General features: G+C 40.1%; 1 protein-coding gene across 2 annotated transcripts in view; it reads left to right on the top strand.

The window, feature by feature from the left end:
• Positions 1 to 25,318, top strand: part of slc4a11 (solute carrier family 4 member 11) — a 158,762-nt gene that overhangs the window by 59,052 nt on the left and 74,392 nt on the right. The window contains exons 4-6 of one of the 2 annotated variants that reach the window (XM_061744198.1): positions 7,269 to 7,312; positions 17,726 to 17,954; positions 24,670 to 24,702. In XM_061744198.1, coding sequence (XP_061600182.1) covers positions 7,269 to 7,312; positions 17,726 to 17,954; positions 24,670 to 24,702 — 306 coding nt within the window. The remainder of the gene's footprint in view (positions 1 to 7,268; positions 7,313 to 17,725; positions 17,955 to 24,669; positions 24,703 to 25,318) is intronic. The other variant, XM_061744199.1, reaches the window with a different exon arrangement.

The raw sequence follows: 25,318 nt of genomic DNA on the forward strand, positions 1-25,318 counted from the left end.
AGGCAGAAAACAACAAGGAAACGCTTCACCTCTTTGAATGTTCGGCTGGAAATAAAAGAGGAGCATACTTATCATTCTGTAAACTGCCACACCTTGGCCTGTACTGTCACTGATGGTTCCTGGGCCATCTATGAGAACTCCTTTTACACTGCAAAAACTCAAAATCTTCACAAGAATATTTGTCTTATTTCTAGTTAAAATGTCTCATTTTTAGTCAAAAACTCATTACACTTAAAACAAGAGTCATTACCTGAAAAATAACTTGTTATTTGACAATTTTCACCTGTTTCAAGTAGATTTTCACTTAAAGTAAGTAGAAAAATCTGCCAATGGAACAAGATTTTTTTGCTTGTAATGAGAAAATGAATCTTGTTCCACTGGCAGATTTTTTTTCTACTTATTTCAAGTGAAAATCTTCTTTAAAAAGGTGAAAATTGTCAAATAAGAAGTTGTTTTTCTGGTAATGACTCTTGTTTTAAGTGTAATGAGATTTTTTTGACTAAAAATGAGACATTTTAACTAGAAATAAGACAAATATTCTTGTTAAGATTTTGAGTTTTTGCAGTGTAGTTTTGTTATTTTATACAGATGTGGTAGTTCTCGGTTAAGAATGAACCCAAAATTGTCTGTTTATTCTCATTCAGTAAGTTGAAAAAGAAATTTCATCCATGAATGAAACATGTCATATCTGAAGTGATTGAAACACAACTCAGAATTGTCTGGAAATCTTTTATTAACAGTACAGCTAAATCCTTGAAAAGAAATAGCTTAATATATCAAGATATAGCACATAATTGTCTAATTACCTACCCTTAATCTCAACACAGGTTATGAAAGGGAGGTCTCAGGTGATTTGAACCATTTTTGCCTCGTAGCTTTAATGTTTTGAATTCTCCGGCCAGCTTCTCCCTGCAGGTCGAGCGTGTTTGTCATGCCCAACAGCGCCTGCTCGCAGATTTCTATTGCATTATTCATTGACAGCAAAGCTGAATGTTGATTAGTGTGTTTTGTTCTTAATTCCTGGATAACCATGTCTCCCCTCAAATAAAAGATAGTCGGTTATCTAAGTAGCTCGCATGCCTGATTCTGCCCTCGGTTTATGCCATGCATTACTTTTCTATTTTATTATACTGTGTCTAGCAGACCACTGATGGAATATGTCCATATAATCAAATCAATTTGAGACTCTGAACAATTTGAGACTCCTGTTTTGCTAAATGAGCAATGCTTTAGAAAAACAAACATGTGACCAAAAGAGAGCAGCTCCAAACTTACTCCAAACAAAGTTAGCTCAGGATACATCTGTGTTTTGTAGCTGATTAATTTCTTCCACTATAATTAACAGGGAATTTCTTTCCCGCAGAAATGTAGTTATGCCTGTGTAAATACAGCGTCTGCCAGCCTGGTTTCTAGGACAATATTCATGCTTAGCTTTCATGGCATAAAAAGCTTTTTGCTTTCATTGTTGAGACGGATCAAAATGAATTGCGAAAGCTATGAATACTGTATGTTTCTCAGTAAAAAGGGATTGCTTTACAAAATAAGGGCAAAAATGTGACTGCATGAATATGAGACGACAGAACTGACATGATGGTAGCAAAGTTTGCAGAAAGGAAGACCTTGAAGATTTGATGTGACAACTTGCACTTAACAGAAATGTGAACTGATGTTTTTACGTCGGTGTGTTTTTAAAAAACAAATCATGTGAACTGATTTTGAAGTCAAGGCATGAGAGCATGTAAGATAAATTGGGACTTCCTGCTTTAAGTGGAAGCAGAACCCTAGTACCCTGGGGTGTTGTTCACCAGGGGAAGTGGAGAGCAGACTGTACCGTCTCGGTCCTGGTGAGGAGAGAGAGCTGAGCACGAGGGAAACGCTGTCCATTTACCAGCTGATCTATGGTGACTGAAAAGAAATGACTGTTTCTGCCTCCACGTAAACCTGTAGGGCTGGGGGGACGAGCTCAGTCATCTGAGAGGGAAGACAGGTGAGCTGGTTCTGAGAGGTGTACGTTGCTCTGGACATGCTCCAACCAGTACAAGGCCCTGGGGCTGAGCTCCCTGGAGAAATGGTGTCTCTCAGCTCAGCTGCCGGGCAACGCCTCGGTGTCCCCAGGGGGGCGCTAGTGTCAGCCCATCCACTCACACTGATGCTCATGCAAGCCACGCCCTGATAGGTGACAGAAAACTGGAGGATGGAGTTTGTTTTTTGGTGTTTTTACTCATTAATGAAGAAAAATATAGATTTCATTGGCAATGTAAATTCGTAAATTCCTTCTAAAAATCTAAATATCAAATCAGTCCTTAGTTTGAAAGAGATGGAAGTTTGACTGATGCTGAGCAGAGGTGGGTAGGTAGAGTAGCCAAAAATTTTACTCAAGTAAAAGTACTGTTACTTCGGAATAATATGACTCAAGTAGAAGTAAAAAGTAGTCATCCAAATAATGACTTGAGTAAATGTAAAAAAGTACTTGGTGAAAAAACTACTCAAGTACTGCGTAACTGTTGAGTAACGTCTGATTTATTTTAAAACTCAACCATTCAAACAGACAAAAGTACAAAATAATAATCTTCAGGCAAATTAAATCAATAAAATAATAAAATAAATAAAAATGAATAAAAAATAGCTTACATTAAAATAATCTTAAAGTAAATTCAAGTACTTTAATAAATAATAAAATAAATAAAATAACAGAATAAAAAAATAAATTAAGCACAAGTAGCACAACATTTCAAGCCTTTGTACTTTTCTTTTTTAACCAGGCAGAACTAGAACAAACATGAACTCATAGAAACTCTGTGTGTGTTTGAGTCTGTGTAAATGTGACAAAACATGCAAAAACAAACATTTTTCCCAAAGAATCACTCAGTGATGTCATGAGATTGACGCGTACGCAGAGAATTAAAAGAAAAGTAACAGCTCAACGTAGCCTAATGTAGCGGAGTAAGAGTAACAGTTTCTTCTTCACAAACCTACTAAAGTAAAAGTAAAAAGTACAGTGATTCAAAACTACTCCTAAAAGTACAACACAAAACTTACTCAAGTAAATGTAACGGAGTAAATGTAACTCGTTACTACCCACCTCTGATGCTGAGAAAAGCCAATGTAAGCCATCATTAATATATTCACCTAACCGTTGGTGCACAAAGGGTCGATGAAAGTGACTTCAATGGTGAATGAGGATTACTGAATAAGATATTTTACAAAGCCGGAATGTTTAGATGTTAAATTAAAGTGTTTTGCGTCATGACTCTTTCCCCGCCACTACAACATAAATGACCTGACAATCCTGGAAGAATGATGAGCCCATATTCAATATGTAAGATCTAACCAATGTCTTAAGTGATTTGTTTGTACCGACCCATCACATTCAACGACAGATGATACTTATTCAAGCAAGTTTTAAAATTGGATTGGAAATGCATTCTTCGTACTTTAAGAACAACAAACATATCATATTTTGTCTCATACTTTTTTAATCCTATAATATGCTTAAAAACTAAATAAAAGATTCACCACCACAATGAAAGTAAGTCAGGTATAATGGTTGTGATAAATGCTCATCCAGTTCCAGCCTGCTGCTCCGACCCAAGCTGAGAACACTTTCGTTGAGAGGTCTTGTGTCAAGCAGTAAGTCATCAATCCTCTTTCCCCAATCTGTGGCCCTTAATGACTAAAACAATAATCCATTTGGAGATGACACAACACTTTTGACTGAGCAGTTTTAGTGCCACATTGATCAAATACGGAAAACTGCCCCGTGTCACATTTCTACACTTCTTCCTCTGATCCCTAAACCCTGACTATCTCCTGGATTACTTTAAGCCTCTCAGTACATTCAGACATACAGAGACCATTAGAAGGAGGTGATCACTGGGGATGAGGTAATCTTGCATGAATGTATGAATATCTTCTTATGGCAGCAGCCTGATGGCAATTAGAGCCCCGGCTCCCTCCCTCCTCTGGGAAGGGATCAGCCCGGCCATGTGCATTTTGATTGTAATACCGTGATGAACAAAATCCACCGCACATGCCCCCAGATGTCGTCTCTTCACAAGAAGTCAGGAGCTAAAGCCCCCCCCCCAGATCCTCCTGCAGTCTTAAGCATGTTAAGGTGTTCAGTGTGGGAACCAAAGCCCCTCATGTCTTTTCCTGCAGACTCTCATATGTTGATATTCTTTTTTTAATTTAATTTTTGTTTGGAATCACATGTCAACAATATATACATCTTTTTCGCATAGTTACTTGTTTCAACACAGTGCTTCAATTAGTTTTTTTTCCATTCACAAAACATGTTAGAACAGAACACATACGCATGGGGTGTTTTCTATTATAGTAATACAAGAAAATAGATACTTAAACAAATCTTGTTTAAATGAGGTAAAAGCAAAGTAAATTAAACAAAAGCAGGGCATTTCAGGGAAATATACAATTCCATTGCTCCCAGATGTCTTTGAATTTTTAGATTGCTGCAGCCTCATTAAGAAAGTAATTCTTTCCATCACAAACATATCACAAATTATATTATACCATTCATCTATAGATGGGATGTCTGGCTTAAAGGGGACCTATTATGGCATTTAATGTATATTTTAAACAGGCCTTGAATGTCTTAAAAACAATCTAAAGCTTGTTTTTTCTACATAAATCAGAAATTCTACCTCTGGGCCATGTCTCTATTTTTACCGCTTCTAGCCTCATTTTCTATGCAGGATTCTGAGTGGGCGGGGCTATGATAATGAGGCTCTGAGCTGATTGGCTGCCTGAATGACGTGTAGCAGGGACGGGAACAAAGCCTCTCCGGGCAGAAGAGCAGCGGCTCCGTACACAAAGCGTGTCACATGCGATGCGATCATCAACGACAAAATCAATTCCATAAAGCCTGAATTATTGTCTACGTTAAATCGACGCGTACCCTACGCCGTAGGCTCTGCGTTGGTGTAACGCGGAACCATAAATCAGCCTTTAGTCACCTCGTCTTCACACTAATTCACGCAGGAAGATTTAATTGAATTCTAAACAGGTACACCAGTTCTTTACTCCGATTCCTCATCATTTCACAAGACAAATGAATCATGTTAATTGTAAAGAAATCACAACACTGAATGTTCACAAATGGCAACTTTATTGTTAAAAAAAATAAAACAACATAAGTTGTATATAAATAACATGTATGCACTATTGCTGGCTCAAGGAAGGACCGTGCGTCTTCTGAAGGTGTCGTTGAACAGCTTCAGGTGCATTGCTTGGAAGATCTGAAACCAGACAGAAAAAAATGTATTACGGTACTAATAGAGCTCCGGTGTTCCCTAACGAGTGAGTGGCTCCGTTAGGGAACACTGGAGCCACCGGGGCTCCTCACCGGTCCGGTCCGTGAGCAGCTCCGGCAGCTCCGTGAGCGGCCCCTGCGCTCCGGAGCTAAGCTAAATACTTAGCCCATGCAAAGATCATACTTGTAGACAAATATAAATAACATAAATAAATAACGTCACTTACCGCTGACTCGTCTGCCGGGTCCGTACTGTGGGTACTGATCTTTTTATGAGGGTAAGTGTCGATACAAAACCTCCTTTTTACTGTCCCTCGTTGTTCAAACAGCCACCACTTCTGAACAATGGCGGACGCTCCGACCCGCGGAGTTGGTTGTGGGCGTGGTTTCAGCTTGGTGGTGACACTGGAAGGATCCTCCGGGCGGGGTGAACAGACCCTGCAGAATTTGGCTGCTTTCCTCCTTCTCTGAGTTGGCAGGCTGAGGGGAGACCACTTTATATATGTTAAAGCAAGAAAAAACGTGTTTTTCATAATAGGTCCCCTTTAAGCCATTTCTTTGTTATCGCTTTTCTTGCAGCTAAGCTCAGTATTCCAAATAAGTGTTTAGTTTCAGAACTTCCAGTGGTTGAACGTACAAGCCCAAGGAAGAGTTCGTCCCAATTAAATGCAACGTCCTCCCCAAATATAATCACTAGTGTGAATGTTAACGCCAGAAAATATTTCTTTTTGAACAGGCCCAAAATGGGTGGTGGCTATTGATATTTTGATATCAATAATCTGTGGGGTTCTTGGGTTGGGGGAGGAGTTGAGGTGATTGATTTCCTCTTACCCACAGAGCATCACGTGGAGAGGAGGAGGAAAGCCCGTGGTAACCCAATAACACCGTCCCCGGAGTAAACTGCAATACTGCTGTTATGTAATGCTGGCGGTGTGATGAGAGGCAGCGGGCGACCGACAGGCCGCTAGTTAAGGGGCTTAAGTGTGTTGAAAACCTCATCCCCTTGATTTGTCTCTACATTGTTTTCTGGCTTAAAAGGGTTTTTCCTCTTTTTTCCTTGAACACTGGGAAAATTCAAGCATTTGTGCTTGACGTGAGCTTGTGCCCCAGACTTGTTTCACAGCCTCATCAGCAGAATGTCCGTCCTCTGTTCAGTGAGAGCATTTAAAGATCTGCCTCTTGAGATTTTCATCAGCTTTGGAAAAACCAGTCTCAGGCTACTTGTCTGCACTGGCTAAAGAGTTTTCACTCATTTATTTCTTTCTACCATCATTGCTGAATGTGTGCCCGTCTGAAGTGCTTTTACATGCAAATGCGGGACATTATACTGACCAGATCTGCATAAAACATTAAATGATATACAGGAAAATTAAACTCATAGGGGTCACTGAGGCGTTGAGTTTCACGTGGTTCAAGTCATTTTTCTTCCTTTTAGTTTAAACTCTTCGTCTCTGTAATTTGAATCATCTCTTAACCAGAGATAAAGAAAGAAGCCTGTATTGTGTTAAGCTTGTCCCACATCCTCTATTCAAATGTGCGTGCGTGCCTTAACATTAGTGTGGGACTGAAGCTCCTCTTTTTTTTTTTTTTTTTTTAAGAATATAATTTTTTTTCTCTTCTCTTTTTCTCTCTAAATAAAAACACAGAAGAATGGGGAATATTAATTCCCTATTTTTATTATTTTTATATAGAAAAAACTATTATTATGAGTGACTTATGTTTTATGAACTTTTTATGATCTCTGATTTTCCCTGAAACAGCGTTTGCTGCACATTTGGTGATCATTTTTAGAAGCTTTTGAAGTTTGGGGGCTGTTTTTTTTATCTCATTTTTGAGGTTTGCTCTGTACTCAGCGTATTTATTTATATTATGGTTGTATAATTTTGACATTTATGGTGAACAACTGTCAAGTTGGCTGTCCACAACTACAGTCAGGTGCCAAAATTATCCCAGTTTCATCGAAATGACAAAAATCTTCTTTTTTTTTTTCTTCTTTCAGATGCTGACGACTCTGGCTGCGTGTTGCTGAACACGTCTAGAAGGGTAAGCACAAAAAATAAATAAAATATTATACTTGGAAGAGGGTTTTGGTATTTAAACATAACATATTGTTGATAGTGCGTGCAAATTTATAAACACAGGTCAGATAAACTGTGATTTTGAACCGTTTTAGCAGCTTTATAAGGGAAAAGATCATTGACCACTGATGAAGATGCTGGCATTGACGCCATTTGGAGCTGTTGTTAAATTGAGAGGGAGAAAGCTCCACCGGGATCCAAAAGAAGCCTCTTTACTGATAATCAATATAGATGTTATTTTCAGCAGGATTGCAGAATAACCATAGGATTGTTGCGCTATTTGCTTGTTCACTTGTTTGCTTCGTGGTTTCAGTCTAACAGTCTGGAAGTAGACTTTACTTGCTTCCATGTTGGGAAACAAAGCAAAGCTAAAGCTTTTACGCTAAGACGCATTCTGCTGTTTCCATGGAAACACGTTCACAGGTAACTGACAGAAGGCGTCTCCACCTGGACCGGATGTTTCAGCGCGTCACAGTTCTGAGTTTCAAACAAAACCAGAGGGCATTAACTTGAACTGATGAACAAAGCTGTCAAAAGGGCTCCCTAGTTCAAGGCTGTTAGGGCTTTTACTTTGTTGTGCCTTGTTCTCGCCAACAGCTTGCTTTGTTCTTTTCACTAATCTCATCATGCTGTACCACAGTTCTGTTTGTTTTCACTCTCATTCTTTTTTCTTTTTTTTTTAATTAATTCCACATGGTCACATCCACATTTTCCCTCCAGGAACTGAGCTGTGCATCTGTTTATTTGAAGCAGTCCATGGCTATATTTAATAATGATTATGGTTATATCTGTACTATAAGCTCCTAATTTTACATTACTCAAGTTCAAACACAAAATTGGGTATGAGGCTGTATCAAGAAGAAATGGATGGAACATTTTGCCCACAACACACAGAACTGGACATGGATTTTACGCAGAAGTGCAGTGGCAGATGGCAGGTCTTTACCAGGGCCAGTGTCCTTTTTAATAAAGGTCATCTAGATTCGTACCTTGCCTTTTAAAAGTTCTTTCCAAGTCTGTATCTGCTACTCTGTGTCGTCCTACTGGGAAAAAAACAAAACAAAAAGAAAATAGTGCCAGATGGGTTTGCTTTATTCCTTGAATCACTTGACCAAAGGTGCACAAACCCCCTGGGGGCCAGTCCCTGATAAATTCTGGTAGACAAGACTGAAGACCTTTTTCTTAGTGCTTGCTTAAGTTTAAAAAGAACAGCAGGAAATCCTCCCCCATCCTCAGAATTTCCATTAACCGCACAATCAATGAAATCGAGGACTGGTGAGTGTCTGGGCTCTTAATCGAGCTGCGTTTGTCTCCCTGTCCATTCATCTGTCTGTGAGACACCACTCAGACACCACCGCTGCAACTGGCTTAAACTTTGGAGGTGTGATGTGCATCCTCGGGGTTCTGCTATTAATAAACCCATTAGCTCAGCAGGGGTGGTGGGGTAAAAACGGGCACCCTTGACCATCAGACTAAACCTAAGCAACCTGCGCTTGTATTCATTGACCTTTCAGGGATCCATCATCTGACAAACTCAATCTGAAATGGCAATGCTATGTTTTAATTTGAAAATGAATGAGACTTGACCACAATAGGGTTAAGGCAGAATGATATAGAGGGTTTGCATTGATGTCACTTCCCCACTGGACCAGCCCCCTTACTGGCACTGAGTGTTAAAAAGAATGGCTGCAACTAGTGGAGAAGACGGGATAACAGCCGATTACCGGCTTAAATTAAAGGCAGTTGGACTTGACAGTGACCCGTACAGTTACCAAGAACCAGTGGTCCTTGGACATTAATATTTGGTACGGTTACCAAGAACCAGTGGTTCATGGACATTAATATTTGGTACAGTTACCAAGAACCAGTGGTCCATGGACATTAATATTTGGTACAGTTACCAAGAACCAGTGGTCCATGGACATTAATATTTGGTACAGTTACCAAGAACCAGTGGTCCATGGACATTAATATTTGGCCACGAATCCAGTTTCCTGATATTTATATGTACTTAATTTCTACGCCGGGGAAATACACGAAGCAAAGCTTGAAGGCATACAAAAGTCTTGACGCTTGGTCCGACTTCAAGGCAGGATTTGTTGTAGAAATTAAAGTGATGAGGACACTGAACTTTATGATTTGACCGTTTAACGTTAGCTACCCAAAAATCCAACATTAGCTGATACAAAATGGGAACCACAAATCCACGTTTCAGTGTCTGGAATCCAGTTGTTTCTGTGAATTGCAGCAATCCATTTGTCTCTCTGGAGCTTATTTTTCGGCAGTCTGTAAAACAATAACTCGGATTTCTTGCTACATCTATGAGTACAGTCGATTGCACAACAGCTCTTTACCATTTTAGATGTTTTCCAGTTGCTCAAACTGAAAGTTTACGCTGCCACTCAGTCTTTCTGCCACTCAGTCTTTCTGCCACTCAGTCTTTCTGCCACTCAGTCTTTTTTTTTTTTTTTTTTTAAAGATTTTTTTGGGCTCTAGTGGCCCTTTATTGAGATGCAGACTGGAAAGGGGTAGAGAGAGAGAACGGGGAAGACACGCAGCAAAGGTGCGCGGGCTGGATTCGAACCCGCGACCGCTGCAGGAGGACTGTAGCCTCAGTATATGAGCCGCCGCTTAACCCACTGCGCCACCGAGCGGCCCTGATACTCAGTCTTTTTTTTTTTTTTTTTTTATTGATCTTTTTAGCAAAGAAAACAACATACAATGACAACATGGACACAAATAATCAAAAATACGAATTATGCATTATACATTGTCCCTTTTTTTTTTTTTATAAACACACAGAACTAAGAACAGAGTCTCTGTAGAGTTAAAATAAAAAAAAAATAAACAGATGAGCAACAAATGAACAATGGAGGAGAGTATGGATGAGCAAATGCGGCATACAAAAACAAATGCAGTGATAAATGCAAATGCCCATCACTAATATCCTATTAACTGGAAATAATAATAATAAAAAAAAAAAAAAAAAAAAGCAAGCAGCATAAAATGCAGCATAAATAACAATAATCAAAACAAATAAATAAATGAAAGAAATGAAAAGAAAATTAAGGTAAGGGGGAGGGATCAGTCGGTGGGTAGAGTCTTCAATGAGTTAAAATAATCTACGAAAGATTGCCATTTACGAACAAATTTAGATGAGTTGCCTTTTACTGAATATCTCACCTTTTCAGATTTTAGAAAAAACATAACATCACTAAGCCAAAGAGCAATAGACGGAGACTTGGGGGATTTCCATGAGAGTAGGATACGACGTCTAGCTAGAAGAGATGTGAAAGCCAATACTTCTGACTGTACGGGGCTGATATGTGAGGAGTCAACCGAAAGTCCGAATATTGCTATGAGGGGGGCCATAACAACATTTTTCACCAGAACTTTAGACATGATCACGGAATAGTCACTCCAAAATTTCTGTAATCTAGGACAGGAGAAAAACATGTGACTTAAATTGCAGGGAGAGCCCTGGCATCTGTCGCATAAGTCTGCAACATTGGGATATATTTCGGATAATCGGGATTTTGATAGATGGGCTCTATGCAGCACCTTGAATTGAATAAGTTCAAGTCTAGCGCAAGGCGTGCTAGATCGTATGCTACGGATAGCTTTATCCCACAGCTCCCCTGTGAAGTCCAGGCCCAATTCCCGTCCCCAACCCTCCCGAGCTTTATCTACAGAGTGACCATCAAATGTCATACACAGTGCATATATCCTAGATATGAGAGACTTTTGACTAAGTTTCATTGTTAGAAGATCATCCCACGGTTGGTTAGCAGGAAGGGAAGGGAAGCATGGAAACAGAGCAGAGGCACAGTGTCGAAGCTGGAAGTAGCGAAACAGATGGGAGGCAGGCAAATTGAACTTTGACCTCAGATCTGAAAATGTGGAAAAGATCCCATCCTTATACAGATCCCTGAAGTGCTTAATGCCCCGGCTGTGCCAAATCATAAAAGTGGTGTCTATTAGTGATGGAGGGAACAGGTGATTCTTAGTAACAGGTGTATAGGCGGATGGAGAAGCAAATTTAAAATGGCGCCTAAACTGTGACCAAATCTTAAGGGAGGAAAGTACCACAGGGCTATTTGTAAACTTAGAGGGATTCAATGGTAAAGAGGAGGAGAGTAGGGCCGTTAAAGAGGATGAAGAGAGTGACTGAGCCTCCAATCTGCACCATAATAACTCAGGAGACTGAAGCCAGTAAATTAGTTTGTGAATATGCGCTGACCAATAGTAAAGCAAAAAGTTTGGTAGTGCTAGACCCCCATTAAATTTAAATTTTTGAAGAAGCGAATACCTCACTCTGGGTGTCTTACCGGCCCATAAAAAATTGGAAACAATTTGGTCAAGTGATTTAAAAAAAGATTTTGGTAGAAATAAGGGAGTGCATTGGAACAAAAAAAGAAATTTAGGCAATACAGTCATCTTCACTGTGTTAATTCTTCCTATCAGCAACAATGGTAGGGAGTTCCACCTCTGTAAGTCCGCCTTTACTCGAGTTACCAGTGAGGAAAAATTTGCGGTGAAAAGAGAGGGCAGAGTGCGGGTCACATTAATCCCTAAGTATCTAAAGCCCGACGGGCTGAGTTTAAAGGGGATGTCAGATTGTTTGAGTAGTAAAGCAGAACTGTTTATGGGGAAGCATTCACACTTGTGAAGATTGACCTTATAGCCGGAGAAGGATCCATAATTCTTCAACAGAGATAATATTGGTGCAATGCTGGTTAAAGGGTCAGATACATATAAAAGGAGGTCGTCTGCATAAAGTGACAATTTGAGTTCCACATTGGACCTAGAGATTCCGCGAAATAAAGGAAGAGTTCTTAAAGCAATTGAAAGTGGTTCGACGGATAGAGCGAAAAGCAAAGGGGAGAGAGGGCAGCCCTGTCTCGTGCCACGTGATAATGTAAAATAAGTGGAGTAGTTGTCATTGGTGTGAATGCTGGCCTGAGGGGAAGTGTAAAGAAGTCTAATCCAAGATATAAACCTGTGTCCAAATCCGAATTTATGAAGTGTTGCAAAAAGATAGTTAAATTCGACACGATCAAACGCTTTTTCAGCATCAATCGCGATAACAACTTCAGGAAGTGGGGAAGAATCTTTAGAGAAAATCACATTTAGGAGTGTACGAACATTATAAAAGAGCTGGCGTCCCTTGATGAAACCATTCTGCTCCTCAGATATGATGCTAGGAAGGATCTTATCAAGACGAATTGCTAGTGCTTTTGCTAAAATTTTGACATCCACATTCAGTAAAGACAAGGGCCTGTAAGAAGTGCATGATTCAGGGTCTTTGTCCTTCTTCAAAAGGAGGGCAATGGACGCCTGCATTAAAGAAGGAGGCAATGAGCCATGATCAAGGGACTCATTGTACATTGAGAGTAGAAGGGGGGCTAATTTGTCTTTGAATTTTTTGAAAAACTCAGCGCCGAACCCATCGGGACCAGGGGCCTTGTTGCTTTGCGTAGCTTCAATGGCAGCAACAATTTCTTGCAAGCTAAAAGGAGCATCGAGGCCATTAGCCACATCCAAATTGATAGTGGGAACAGTGATACTTTCAAGAAAGGAGGTCATTTCTGCTGTGTCAAGTGGAGATTCTGATTCATATAGAGAGGAGTAGTATGACTTAAAAATCGTGTTGATGGCGACTGGATCGGTGGTAAGTGTGCCAGTAGATTCTCTAATGCTAGGAATCAGTCTCGACGTTGCTTGCCTTTTTAATTGATGAGCCAATAACCTGCTTGGTTTATCGCCGTGTTCATAATAGTTGGCATGAGCGCGTAATAGGAGCCGTTCAGAATCGGCTGTTGCTATAAGATCGAATTTTGACTGCAAATCAAGCCGTTGTTTCAGTAAATTCGGACTTGGGTTAACTGAATTAAGTCTGTCTATGTCCTGAATTTTAGATGTGAGCTCCTGTAATTTAGCCCTGCGGATTTTACTGGCATATGCTGAATAAGAGATAATCTGTCCTCGCAAATATGCTTTGAGTGATTCCCATACTAGCGAAAAACTGGTAGAATCTGTTTTGTTTAATGCAATGAAATCATCTATTGAAGCAGATATAGAAACATTAAATGCATCGTCGGATAAAAGCAATGGATTAAACCTCCAGGGAGAAGAAAAACGGGGGCGCTCAGACAATGTTATATTCAAAGTTAGAGGGGCGTGATCTGAAATAACAATTGGGTGGTATACGACAGAAGTAACTTTGGGGAGAAGAGAGCCATCAACAAAAAAATAGTCAATACGTGAATATGACTGATGTACTTGTGAAAAAAAAGAAAATTCCTTATCTCCAGGATGTGAGAACCTCCACGGATCAACAAGCCCGTTGTTGACTGTAAAATCGGTAATAGATTTTGACATAGAGGATTGAGTCAAAGTACGAGGATTCGAGCGGTCCAAAGAAGGATTAATAACACAATTCAGATCACCGCCCAGAATTGTAATATGCGTATTTAAGAAAGGGAGGTTGCCAAACAGCCTATCTGTAAAATTGGGGTCATCAAAATTAGGGGCACATATATTCACCAACAATACAGGGTTACAGTATAGAGTGCCCGCCACAATAAGATATCTACCATTCTTATCGGATATTGTCCTGGAGACGGAGAAATTAACTCTTCTGTTGATCAAAATTGCTACTCCTCTAGACTTAGAATCAAAATTTGAATGAAAAATATCACCCACCCAAGCACGTTTGAGTCTAAAATTATCTTTATTTCGCAAATGAGTTTCCTGAAGGAAAGCTATGTCAGTGTCCAAGCGTTTCAAATGTGAAAAAATCTTTGATCGTTTAATTGGATTATTCACACCTCTAACATTCCAGCTAGTAAATCTGATGATTGACCCAGTATCAGGCTTGTGCAGATTACGATCGTTCATATGGGCATTCTTTGAGAGAAAATAAGACAGACTCACCCACCACAAGAAGAAATATAAGAAAAAGGGGTAAAAAGGAAAACCAAAACAAACAAAACTCAGGAGTATATACATACCTACAGAGACATAATCCGAAAGCCAACAACCCATAACTCCCGCCCACCCACCCGTCGCACATTTGATGATCCCATCCCCAAACGATGGAAACAGCCGTGCAGGCTTCAACGGAAGCCATTCTCAAAAAAAATGCTTTCGACTATAAAGCTAAATACAAAAACAAAAACAAAGTCAGCTCCTGCAGAGTTAAAACCTTAAAAAAAAAAGAAATAATAAAATATGAGGCATATAAGACCAACAGTCTGAGCCATTCTGACAATCGCTGTCTTGTCAGGGTAACAACAAACATTAATTAAATTAAGTAGATCTTTGGCCTGTAGAACAATGATATATACATATGCACTCGCACACCCACACAGACACGTACACACATACACACAAATTAAACAATAGACAGGGGTGTGTGCATATTTCTAAACAAGGCATCATACCAGAGAAATGATTAGGCCTTCAATTTTAAACGGTACTGTTCCCATTGATAGATAGAAAGAAAGAAAGAAAGAAAAAAAAAAAAAAAAAAAAAAATATGAGGCATATAAGACCAACAGTCTGAGCCATTCTGACAATCGCTGTCTTGTCAGGGTAACAACAAACATTAATTAAATTAAGTTGATCTTTGGCCTGTAGAACAATGATATAGACATATATGCACTCGCACACCCACACAGACACGCACACACATACACACAAATTAAACAATAGACAGGGGTGTGTGCATATTTCCAATCAAGGCATCATACCAGAGAAATGATTAGGCCTACAATTTTAAACAGTGCTGTACCCATTGATAGATAGATAGAAAGAAAGAAAAAAAAAAAAAAAAATTAAGACATAAAGTCCCGTTTTATGAATTGACTCACTCACTCACCCAGGGCCAGAGTCCCGCATGGACAGCAAGCTGGATAAATCGTCCCAGAAAACTAGCTGGTAGTCACTTTTTTTATTTTCTTGATGAATGCCAAGGCTTCATCTGGCGCCGTGAAGTCACGTTGCTGGCCGTTATGGGTTACACGCAGCCGGGCGGGGTACAGCAATCCATACCGGACTCCTTCAATCTCCCGCAGCTGACGGCGCACCTCATTAAAGGCAGCGCGCGCCCGCGCTGTCTTGGTGGTGTGGTCCGGGAACACGGAGATGGTCATATTCCGAACCGTTATCCGCTGCCGCTCTCTCGCCTTTCTGAGGATGTCAGCGCAGTCCGTGTAATAATGGAGCTTAGCCACTATTGCGCGGGGCCGGGCACCGGGCTGGGGTCTCGGCATGAGGGTGCGGTGGGCTCTGTCCACCACCGGTTCCGCGTCGAGGGCGAAGGCTTCCGATAACAGCCTGGAAACACCGGCTGCAGATGAAGAGTCAGGATCCTCCTCCGGGACACCAATAATCCGTATGTTCTGCCGACGAGACCTTGACTCCAAATCCTCGCATCTGTCCTCCAGCCTCACACATTCTTTCGACAAGTGATCAACTTTTTTCTGGAGAGCAACTATGTCGTCTGAGCAGCTTGAGAGAGACTGCTCCATCCCAGCAACCGTGGCTGTAAGACCCGCGACGTCCGCCTTCATGGAGGAAATACTGCCGGAGAGATCAGCTTTAAGTGAAAGCAGCTCGGACTTAATAGAAGTTAAATTGTCACTCAGTGCTGCTTGAAGCTCTGTCTTAAATATAGCCGCAACATCGTTGCGAAGCGCGGAGAGTAGTTCCTTCTTGAGCTGGCTGAACTCCGCGGCGGGATCCGGCGCGGCGCAGGTGCTCTCCGGAGGAGGGGAATCACCGCGGGGCGAGGAGACAGCATGAGCAGCAGGCCGCGGGTTAGCTGGAGGGTTATTCCCCGCTTTGATGGACTTTGGAGGCATTATTCTGGTGAGTTCACGATGTAACCGCATTGAAAAAAAAATTGGTTCAAACCCAAGCCGTGGGAGTAATTCAAATAGTGCCAAAAAATGGAGAATTACATTAACTCTGCAGGAGCTCCGCTAAGCACGTCTCACCCCATGTATAGCTAAGCCGGAAGCCCCCTGATACTCAGTCTTTTTGACACTCAGTCTTTCTGATACTCAGTCTTTTTGACACTCAGTGAGCGTAACCCGCTGTGAAGTTGCATCTGTGACGTCATGCGCATTCCCTCTATTGTCTGACTGACTTCATAGGAATAAAAGGCCTTTGACCAGGCAACGTTGGACTAAGGGGAGCTTTCTTTGGTCCAATTATAGTTGTTTGGATTTTTCATATGCAATGCCATTTATATATTGTAAACATTTAAGGATGTTTTCTGTTAACTGGAAGACAGTACTAAGACATTTTTTGCATTCATTGATCAAGCCCTAGCAAAGGTCAGAGCAACACCAGTGTGTTTTTACTTGGGGTAAGCCATGGGATTTTTCTAGTGTGGTCTCTAGATTAAAAAGATTGGTGCGATTTACATAGAAATACTATTCAAACTTCCACATTTGGTATTCATTAAAATCTCATCTCTTCTGATCAAAATTAGGCATTATAATTTTTATTCCTTAAGATGGCTTTGCTCATACATAAACATATTCTCTGCTTCTGCAGGGTTGTACAGAATGAATGTTTTCTATCCTTTTTGTCTGTTATCTATAAAACCATGTCCGTTTCTCGTGAACCTGGATGTCACTACTACTTCTCCTTATCTGAAGAGCAGGGCTGGGGATCGATTCAAATGTCAAGAATTTATTCAATTCCGATTCTTAAGATTCAGAATCGATTATCAAGATTTGATTTGATCTGATATTGATTTGGGTTAGTGTTATTAAAACTGTTTTTTGAGCTGTTGCCTGAATTATATGACTGTAGTTCTGCAACCTATTAATACTAGTATTATATTCAGATTCAACAGCAAGTATTGGCAGCTAATGATGCTGTAAGGACCAATCACCTCCCAGAATGCTGATAGAACTGCTTTCAGAAACATTGTGTGGCAGAATTACCAAACACATGGGCAGCAAATAGAGGACGTATGAAATCAGTTTTATTTTTTCCATTTTCGGTCTATTTCGGTTTTTAATTTTTGAGAATTTGGTGTTAAGCATTTTATGCAAATGTTACCCCAAGACAGTGTATAAAGTAATGAAATATAGACAATTTATGCAATTATAACTGAAAACTTTAATGTTTCCATAGCTTTAAAAAAAACATTCCTTTTTTGGGCATAAACAAAAAAATACCAAAAGTTGTAATGTAATGATGAAGGAAAAAAAACATCGATCTTTAGACATAGGACTCGATTTTTAGGAATTAATATGAGAATCGATTTAGAATTGGAAAATTGAGTTTTTTTCAACACAGGCCTACTGAAGGGCGTTGAAAAAATGTCAGAATTGAAACCGTTCCATATTTTCCACAGTATGTGAAGCTGATGAACTTCGAGGAGGAGGTCCGGGCGCTCCGGGACCTGGATGGCTTCCTGGCCAGGGCAAGTATCCTGCTGGACGAGACGGCCGCCTCCCTGGACGACGTCCTCAAGAGGATGCTGCACCATGTGGGCCAGGATAGCCACTCCTCTGAGCCCAGCTGCAACTTTGAGGAGGTGATGAGCATGCTTTTCACAGATGCAGGAGCTCAGGAAGTCAACGGTAAGCAAGATCCCGTCTGCATGCATGTTTTAGCCAGTAGACTTGCAGAAGTTGTACAGTCAAAGGCACGTGAATGGTATCAGACAACGTTTGACTGCGTTTATTGAACATGACTAGATGAAACTCTGCTGAGAAGTGCTTTTCATAACACAGCAATGTGTAACCATGCATAACTTTGTTTGTATGTTACCTGTTTTCATTGCTGACTTACACAACAATACTTTTCTGATAACTATAAATGCTTTTGAATTTTCTTTAGTTTAAGAAGATATTAGTTTTGCAGTTGTGTGACATACATCTCAGTGGTTGATGTCTTTCCTTCATTGAGGATTCATTGGTCACCATCTAAAACAGCTCAAACTTAATGCTTTTCAGAGCAGTCTAAGCACCAGAAGTCACCACAGCAGAATCCTCCAAATGGAGACGGTTGTGATCGCTGTATATACTGTACCCGATGAGTTCTGAAGCACTCGTATATATGTCACATAACCCCACTCAATCCAAAGTTCAATCGGGTTAACAGAAACCTGGCTTGATAAATGCAATAAAAAAATGTTTAAAAAGTGTTCAAAAACGAGAAAAAACAAGCTGATGTCACATACATTTACCATAAAACACAAGGAAACCAGGCCAGAAAATGAGTCGCAGGGGACAAAGATAATTGAATGGAGGATAAGTGAGACACAAGAAGTACTAATGTACATGTACAAGATGATCATGTACCGATTACAACCAGATGTGTGCTGGGAAACAACAACTGTAACTAAACTGGGACAGGCAAGTACAAACAGGAGTTTTAATGAGATGTAACAGAACATATGAGAACTATCACACTTGAGTAGGAAATGTCATTAAAATGTTTCAATTGAATACTTAAAATGTGTATTTTGAGAATGAAGAATGTACTCATTTTGCAATATTTCCAACAGCAAAGTTCATTTATTTTTTGATCTCATTAAAGCTCACATGCATGCTCTGTATGTTGAAATAAGTAACTATCAGTTATACATGGACACATACCAGCTAGTCATAAAGTACTCTTTCAAATGTACAAGCTTATATTTCTTTGTGAAATGTGTTTTATTTTCTCCAGGTTTGGTGAAGTACAGTAGTAGTATAGATCATTTTTTACCCGAGTAGCGCAGCCACATAGTGAAGGCAGATCTCCTCAGAAATCCACCCGCACATATCAGCATGTAGCCATTGTTGAAGCCTCGCTGTGCTCTGCTAAACACAGTCACTAAAGTCATTATTTGGCAACTTTGCCTTCTTTTCTGAAAACGTACTGCTGTGCGGATAGAAAAAAAACCTCAGTACCAATTTGTTCCAGGCTTTTTCTGTGTGCGTCTGAACAAAATTGCATGTGCAGGTCGTACTGTAGCATTGCTGTGCACTCTGCTCCCAGTAATTTCCTCCCCGGCTAACCCGGTGTCCGTAGTTGTCGGTGGTTAGTCGGAGGTGACCGGTGTGTGATGTTCACCCTGCAACAGCCACCTCAGTTACACCCGCCAGGTGATAATTGACTTCTGTCATCGATCACTCACGCGGCTTTTCAAACGGCTCTCCGAGACGCTCAAGCTGTGGAGGCAGCTGCTCTTCCACGGCTCTCCCTCAGATACCCCATGAGGAGGAAAAGAAACAGGCTTTTTACTTATTTTGTTTCATTTATTTCTTTATTTAGTTCCTTCTTTGTCTTTGCAGCTGCCATCTTATCGAAAAAAGATTTGTATACAGGTACAGGCTGCTTGTTTTTTAGATCTTCAGAGCCTCCACTGAGTTATACTGTATATTTTGAAACAATAGATATATACAGGACTGTCTCAGAAAATTAGAATATTGTGATAAAGTCCTTTATTTTCTGTAATGCAAAAATGTCATACATTCTGGATTCATTACAAATCAACTGAAATATTGCAAGCCTTTTATTATTTTAATATTGCTGATCATGGCTTACAGCTTAAGAAAACTCAAATATCCTATCTCAAAAAATTTGAATATTCTGGGAATCTTAATCTAAAACTACATTTTGAAACAATAGATATATAATAGACAAGTATTTTTGTACAGTATTGATAAAACCTTATTCTAAAAAACGATGCTGAAGATATGGATCCACTAACAACGACGAAGAGTTGCAGAACTGTACACAATCAACCAAATTATATTCACAGATGTGTTTACAATATTTGCAGAAATATGCAGAAAAGATGGTATACTTTCAAATATGCATGCCACTATCTGTTTTCCAAGTAGCCTGTGGATTTCAGTTATCTTTAATTTAATTTGGTGGTAGTAATTATTTAATGAGGACGCTCTCTCATCTTGAATTCCTTCTCCTCGGTATCCTGTTTTTCACTCCGCTCCTCTCCGTCAGACTCAGAATGCTTGTGTGTGTTGGCAAGGTCGACAAATTCATACGAGGTGCACTTTGTTAGACCTGAGGGGGGGAGAGAAGGTATATCTGGGCAAGAAGCAAGGACTCTTCCTGGGGGAATATTACACACAAGTGTGTTATCAATATATCTGCCAGATCTACATTCACTGTGCTACAGTGGGGTGTTACAGCTGGTGAGTGGACCGGCTCATTTGGAGCGTAATACTCTACAGCTGTGAGATAAAGTGAACAGAGAGAGATTATAACAGGCACTGAAAGTAGAAAGAATTAAAGAAGTGAAAAAGATGAAAGCCTGCAGAGATAATTAGTCCTGCTCCAACTTGTACGGAGGAGTGGTTTTTTCGGAGGCCAGTGTGCTGGTTCTTCCACATCTGTAGTGGGATGCAGCACTGGAGAACAATGAAGAAAAGAATATTGTCCACTAGCTGATGATGAAGGCTCGGAGAATATTACTCCTGCCTCTCTTACATACACAGTGTTTTAAGTACAAATGTTTCCAAGGGCATGTAACAGTCCTGATACCATGGGATGATTAATTATCAGAATTTTGGCTATTAATATATTGTCTAATTGTATTTTTTTCTATCACATAGCTACAGCTATCTGTTGCACTGATCTATTGATCTGATTATCATAATTTCTAGCTGAAACTACTTTTTACAGATCTTTCATATATTCACACACACACACACACACATATATATATATGTATATATATGTATATGTGTATATATATATATATATATATATATATATATATATATATATATATATATATATATATATATATATATATAATTTTCAGTAGTCTTATGTTTTTTTATTTTCTTGTTTTTGCCAAATTAGACCACAAAACTGCTTCGTTCAGAACTGTAATTATTAAATGAAAACGCCTGACATATTTCTTAAAGGTATTGTAACATAATTTTTAACATGCTTTTAACACTATTAAAAGTCTTGGCCAATATCCCTCAAATGTGTCTAAAAAGGTGTAACAAGAAAAACTTCACTCCAGTACTCCATGCCTGGCTTTTTATGACGGTGTTTTTTTGCGTGAAAAACGCTTCTTTTCCCCCTTTCCTGTCAATCATTGCCCCGCTCCTCCTCCCAACCTCCTCCAACCCAACTGCTACAAACTTCTGCCGTCTCCACACACGCGCGCACACCGAACCACAAACACCCACACACACAGCCCAGACAGGGCGACTACAGCCCGGGGATGAAGTCCAACCGGGACCAGAGGACTGGAAGGCAGCACCGTAGCTCCCCGCAAGCAATACGCTAACAGCGGCGTCGGAGAGTTAAGCCGGGAGCGACAGGCGAAGCATGCACGGAAAAGCAGCACGGCAAAGTAGTCCACAGCAAACAATCACAAAAATAAAGGCATGCGAAGCAGCAGTGTCCTCTTATCTTAAGTCCAGTCAGTGGCCGTGGGTCTTTTTAGCAGTTGTCCTCTGGTGATGAGAACAGAGGGGGCTCTAAACAGCTCCGTGTTAAGCCTGATTTATGGTTCCGCGTTAAATCGACGCAGAGCCTACGCCGTAGGGTTCAGCGTACGGTGCGCATCGCCGCGTAACCCTACGCCGTAGGGTCTGCGTCGGTGTAACGCGGAACCATAAATCAGCCTTTATGGTGCGCTGGAGAGGAGAGGAGGCAGGGAGCTGGGTGGAGGGGGCGGTGATTTAGCGGACCGTTACGTAACGGTCCGCCACCAAACCAGATGCGCCGTTTTTGCATAATTATGCGGAAAATCCCAGAAAGCACACAATACACTGAATGTTAAAAGTTCGTTTTTTTTGGGTGTAATTGATGTCAAGACACCCAACAAAACACAAAAAATCAAGAAAAATTTGTTTTTCATGTCACAATACCTTTAAAGCAAGTTTACCGTCTGTTACTATAAATCTGTAAACATCACAAATACATTACTTTCTGTATTTCTGTGTTTGTTTGAAAATGATTACTTTTCAAACCAACCTGATGATAGGCCTAGAAAATAACACCCTCCATGATTTAGCTTTCTGTTCACAATCCATATTTCTCAAGTCTGCTATCAGACTCTTTTTGTGGCTTCCATGGATGGATGGATGGATGGATGGATGGATGGATGGATGGATGGATGGATGGATGGATAGAGCTGGAAATAATATGGAAAATAGATATTCCGAAAAAAAAATCAAAGTTATTCTTAAATTTTATTTCTCCTTACTTTATATAGTTCATGTCTTTTCTTATCAACTTCATCTAACTAGTTAATTTATAATTTATAAGTTTTCCCTCTCAGGCCTGCAATGCAATACAATCAACGTTGAGCGAGTGGAGCTTTTACCATTTCCTAATGTTGCCATTCCTTCTCACAGCCCTGAAAGAGTTGTTCTGGTGTCAAGGATACCAAGTGAGAGGGAATGTTTCAGGTGCTATTTTGTCCCATTCTGGCTGCTCACACATCTTCGGGTGTGTAACAGTATGGGGTCGCCGTTGTCTCCTTTTTTCATTTCAGAATTCTTCACACATTCTCTGTTTGGGGACAGGTTTGAGCTGCAGGCAGGCCAGCTCTGTACACATACCCACGTCTTCCTCACTAACACCTGTGTAATGTTGCAAAAAGTTGACTTGTTGAAAAATTCATGGACGTCATCTTCATGTGTTGCTCTAAAATCTCAGTGCTTTTCTGGATTTATCCTGCCATCACAGAATTGTAAAGGACCCTTGACAAGGGCACTGATGTATTCACACATCATCAGAAAACCTGACTCAGGGCCTCGTTAACAGACCAGATGGTGGGATTCAAACCATCAAGGTTTAGCCATATTGAAGGTCTTGGACCTCTCTGAGTTATCTGAGATCTCAGATTGGTTTGGGTGTCCATACTTGCCCTATTTTTAAATCCATTTTTACAATTACACAAAGCATCCTTTTATCCATCCATCTGTGGCAGTGATTAGGAGTGTAAAGAATGAATTAATGGGAACAGCACCACCTTAGGGACTGGCACCCCAAGACTTGGACAGCACACTGCAAAAACTCAAAATCTTAACAAGAATATTTGTCTTATTTCTAGTTAAAATGTCTCATTTTTAGTCAAAAGAAATCTCATTACACTTTAAACAAGACTCATCACTAGAAAAAATAACAATTTTCACCTGTTTCAAGTAGATTTTCACTTAAAATAAGTAGAAAAATCTGCCAGGGGAACAAGATTTTTTTGCTTGTAATGAGAAGAGTGTACCCAGTGTACCCGCTGGGTCAGTTTGCTGGATGAAATAGACGAATTCCTGATTAAATAAGTTTGTTATAGCACAGTTCTGCTCATGTGTGCATGTGAATGAGTGTACGTTTGTGTGAACATGAAAGTACCATCTGCATTGAGGCTTCTCGCTTTGGGAATCCCGGTCTGTGATTGGACGCTGCCTCGGCGTCAGTGCTGCTCATTTGAATAAAGTTGAGATTTCTCAACTTCAAATTGATGCTCCCGACGCCTCTCGCAGCGCTTTCATAGAAAATGAATGGCAACCGGACGCCTGTGGTGCTTTCAGTGTGGATCCAGGGTCAGTTCTGCAGCATCATTAATGGGTCCTGAACTGCTCCTGGGCCCAACACGGGCAATTAGCCCCGACAACAAAACAACAAACCCCTCCACCATGAGAAGGTGGCGATTATTTTGCAAACCAACGGTATTAAAAGCAGGTTTACTGAAATATTGAAAAAAATACTAGACAATAATAAAAATGTTCACCATAATTATACATGACACTTTGTTTTTGAATCAGACAGCAAGACTTCTTCCTTTTACATTGATATACTCTTAAATTCTGCTCCATGAGTTTCCTTCATAAGAACGTTCAGAATCCTAAAACTCATTTATTCAAGTTCTGTGCCATACAAAAAAGCTGGCCATATGTCATTTTTCTCATCTTGATCTTTTCATTGATGTCTTGGGGTTTCTTTTGACCAGCTGATGCATCACTTCTATCAATGATAAAATCCAATTTTTGCTTATAGCCTGTAGACAGTAATCAAGATAAGATTTCCCTGTGCCTAACAAAGATGAGACATTGAGGGATTTTCTCTGGAAAATGATATTTAATATGCATGAGGGAAAGGAGGGCAGGAAATGAAGCTTCTGTTCAACAGAGATATTTATGTGCGTGCCGGTTAAACCTTGTCTACATATGTGTGTGTTGGTGCAGTGTGCATTTCAATGTCATTTTTGTCCCTATAAGACCCAAGAATCTGCTGCCTGTTGATCAAAAAACGGTGACTGAACTGACTCTCTTGTCTCTCTCCTTGGTTTTTTTCTTCTTCTTTCCCCACATGCAGACAAGTCTCAAAGTTTCGTTTTCTTTGATGATGGTAAGCTGTGCTAATTGGATGAAAATGTCAGCATCAACCCGAGTGAGGCTGCAATCAGTGGTGTGCTTCTGTACCAGTCACCATCAGTATGCTGTTTGTGTTCCTCTCCACGCTCAGGACTGGGTCAATCTTTGAAATCGTCATAATTACAGACGCCAGACAGATATCATGGCCTCTTCATCTGCCCCTCAAATCATCAAGTCCCTCTGTCCAATAATGTAATCAGTAGGGGTGTAACGATACACTAATCTCACGATACAATGGTACAATACGCCATATCGAGGTCACGATAACGATACGATATTTTAGCAGCTTAGAATGAGGAACATATGACTGGGAAAAAATGGTCTTTAATTTGAAAGATACAAAATAGAAAACAATGCTGAGCGTCTGCCCTATTGTTCCAGTTTGTAATGCTTTATAATTGTTTAAGTTTTAAAGAGAAAGCCAGGCAACCATTTTCCACAAACTGAACTAAAAGTAAATGTCAGGTTTGCATTATGCATCTTCAGTTTCATACAAGTACAAATATTTTTCCACAAACTGAATAGGTTTTTTCATGTATGACTTTACTTTTTTCTTTTCCAGAAATGTAACAACTAAAATTAAATAAATA

The sequence above is a fragment of the Cololabis saira genome, chromosome 16, assembly GCF_033807715.1.
Source record: "Cololabis saira isolate AMF1-May2022 chromosome 16, fColSai1.1, whole genome shotgun sequence".
Lineage (NCBI taxonomy): Eukaryota > Metazoa > Chordata > Actinopteri > Beloniformes > Belonidae > Cololabis > Cololabis saira.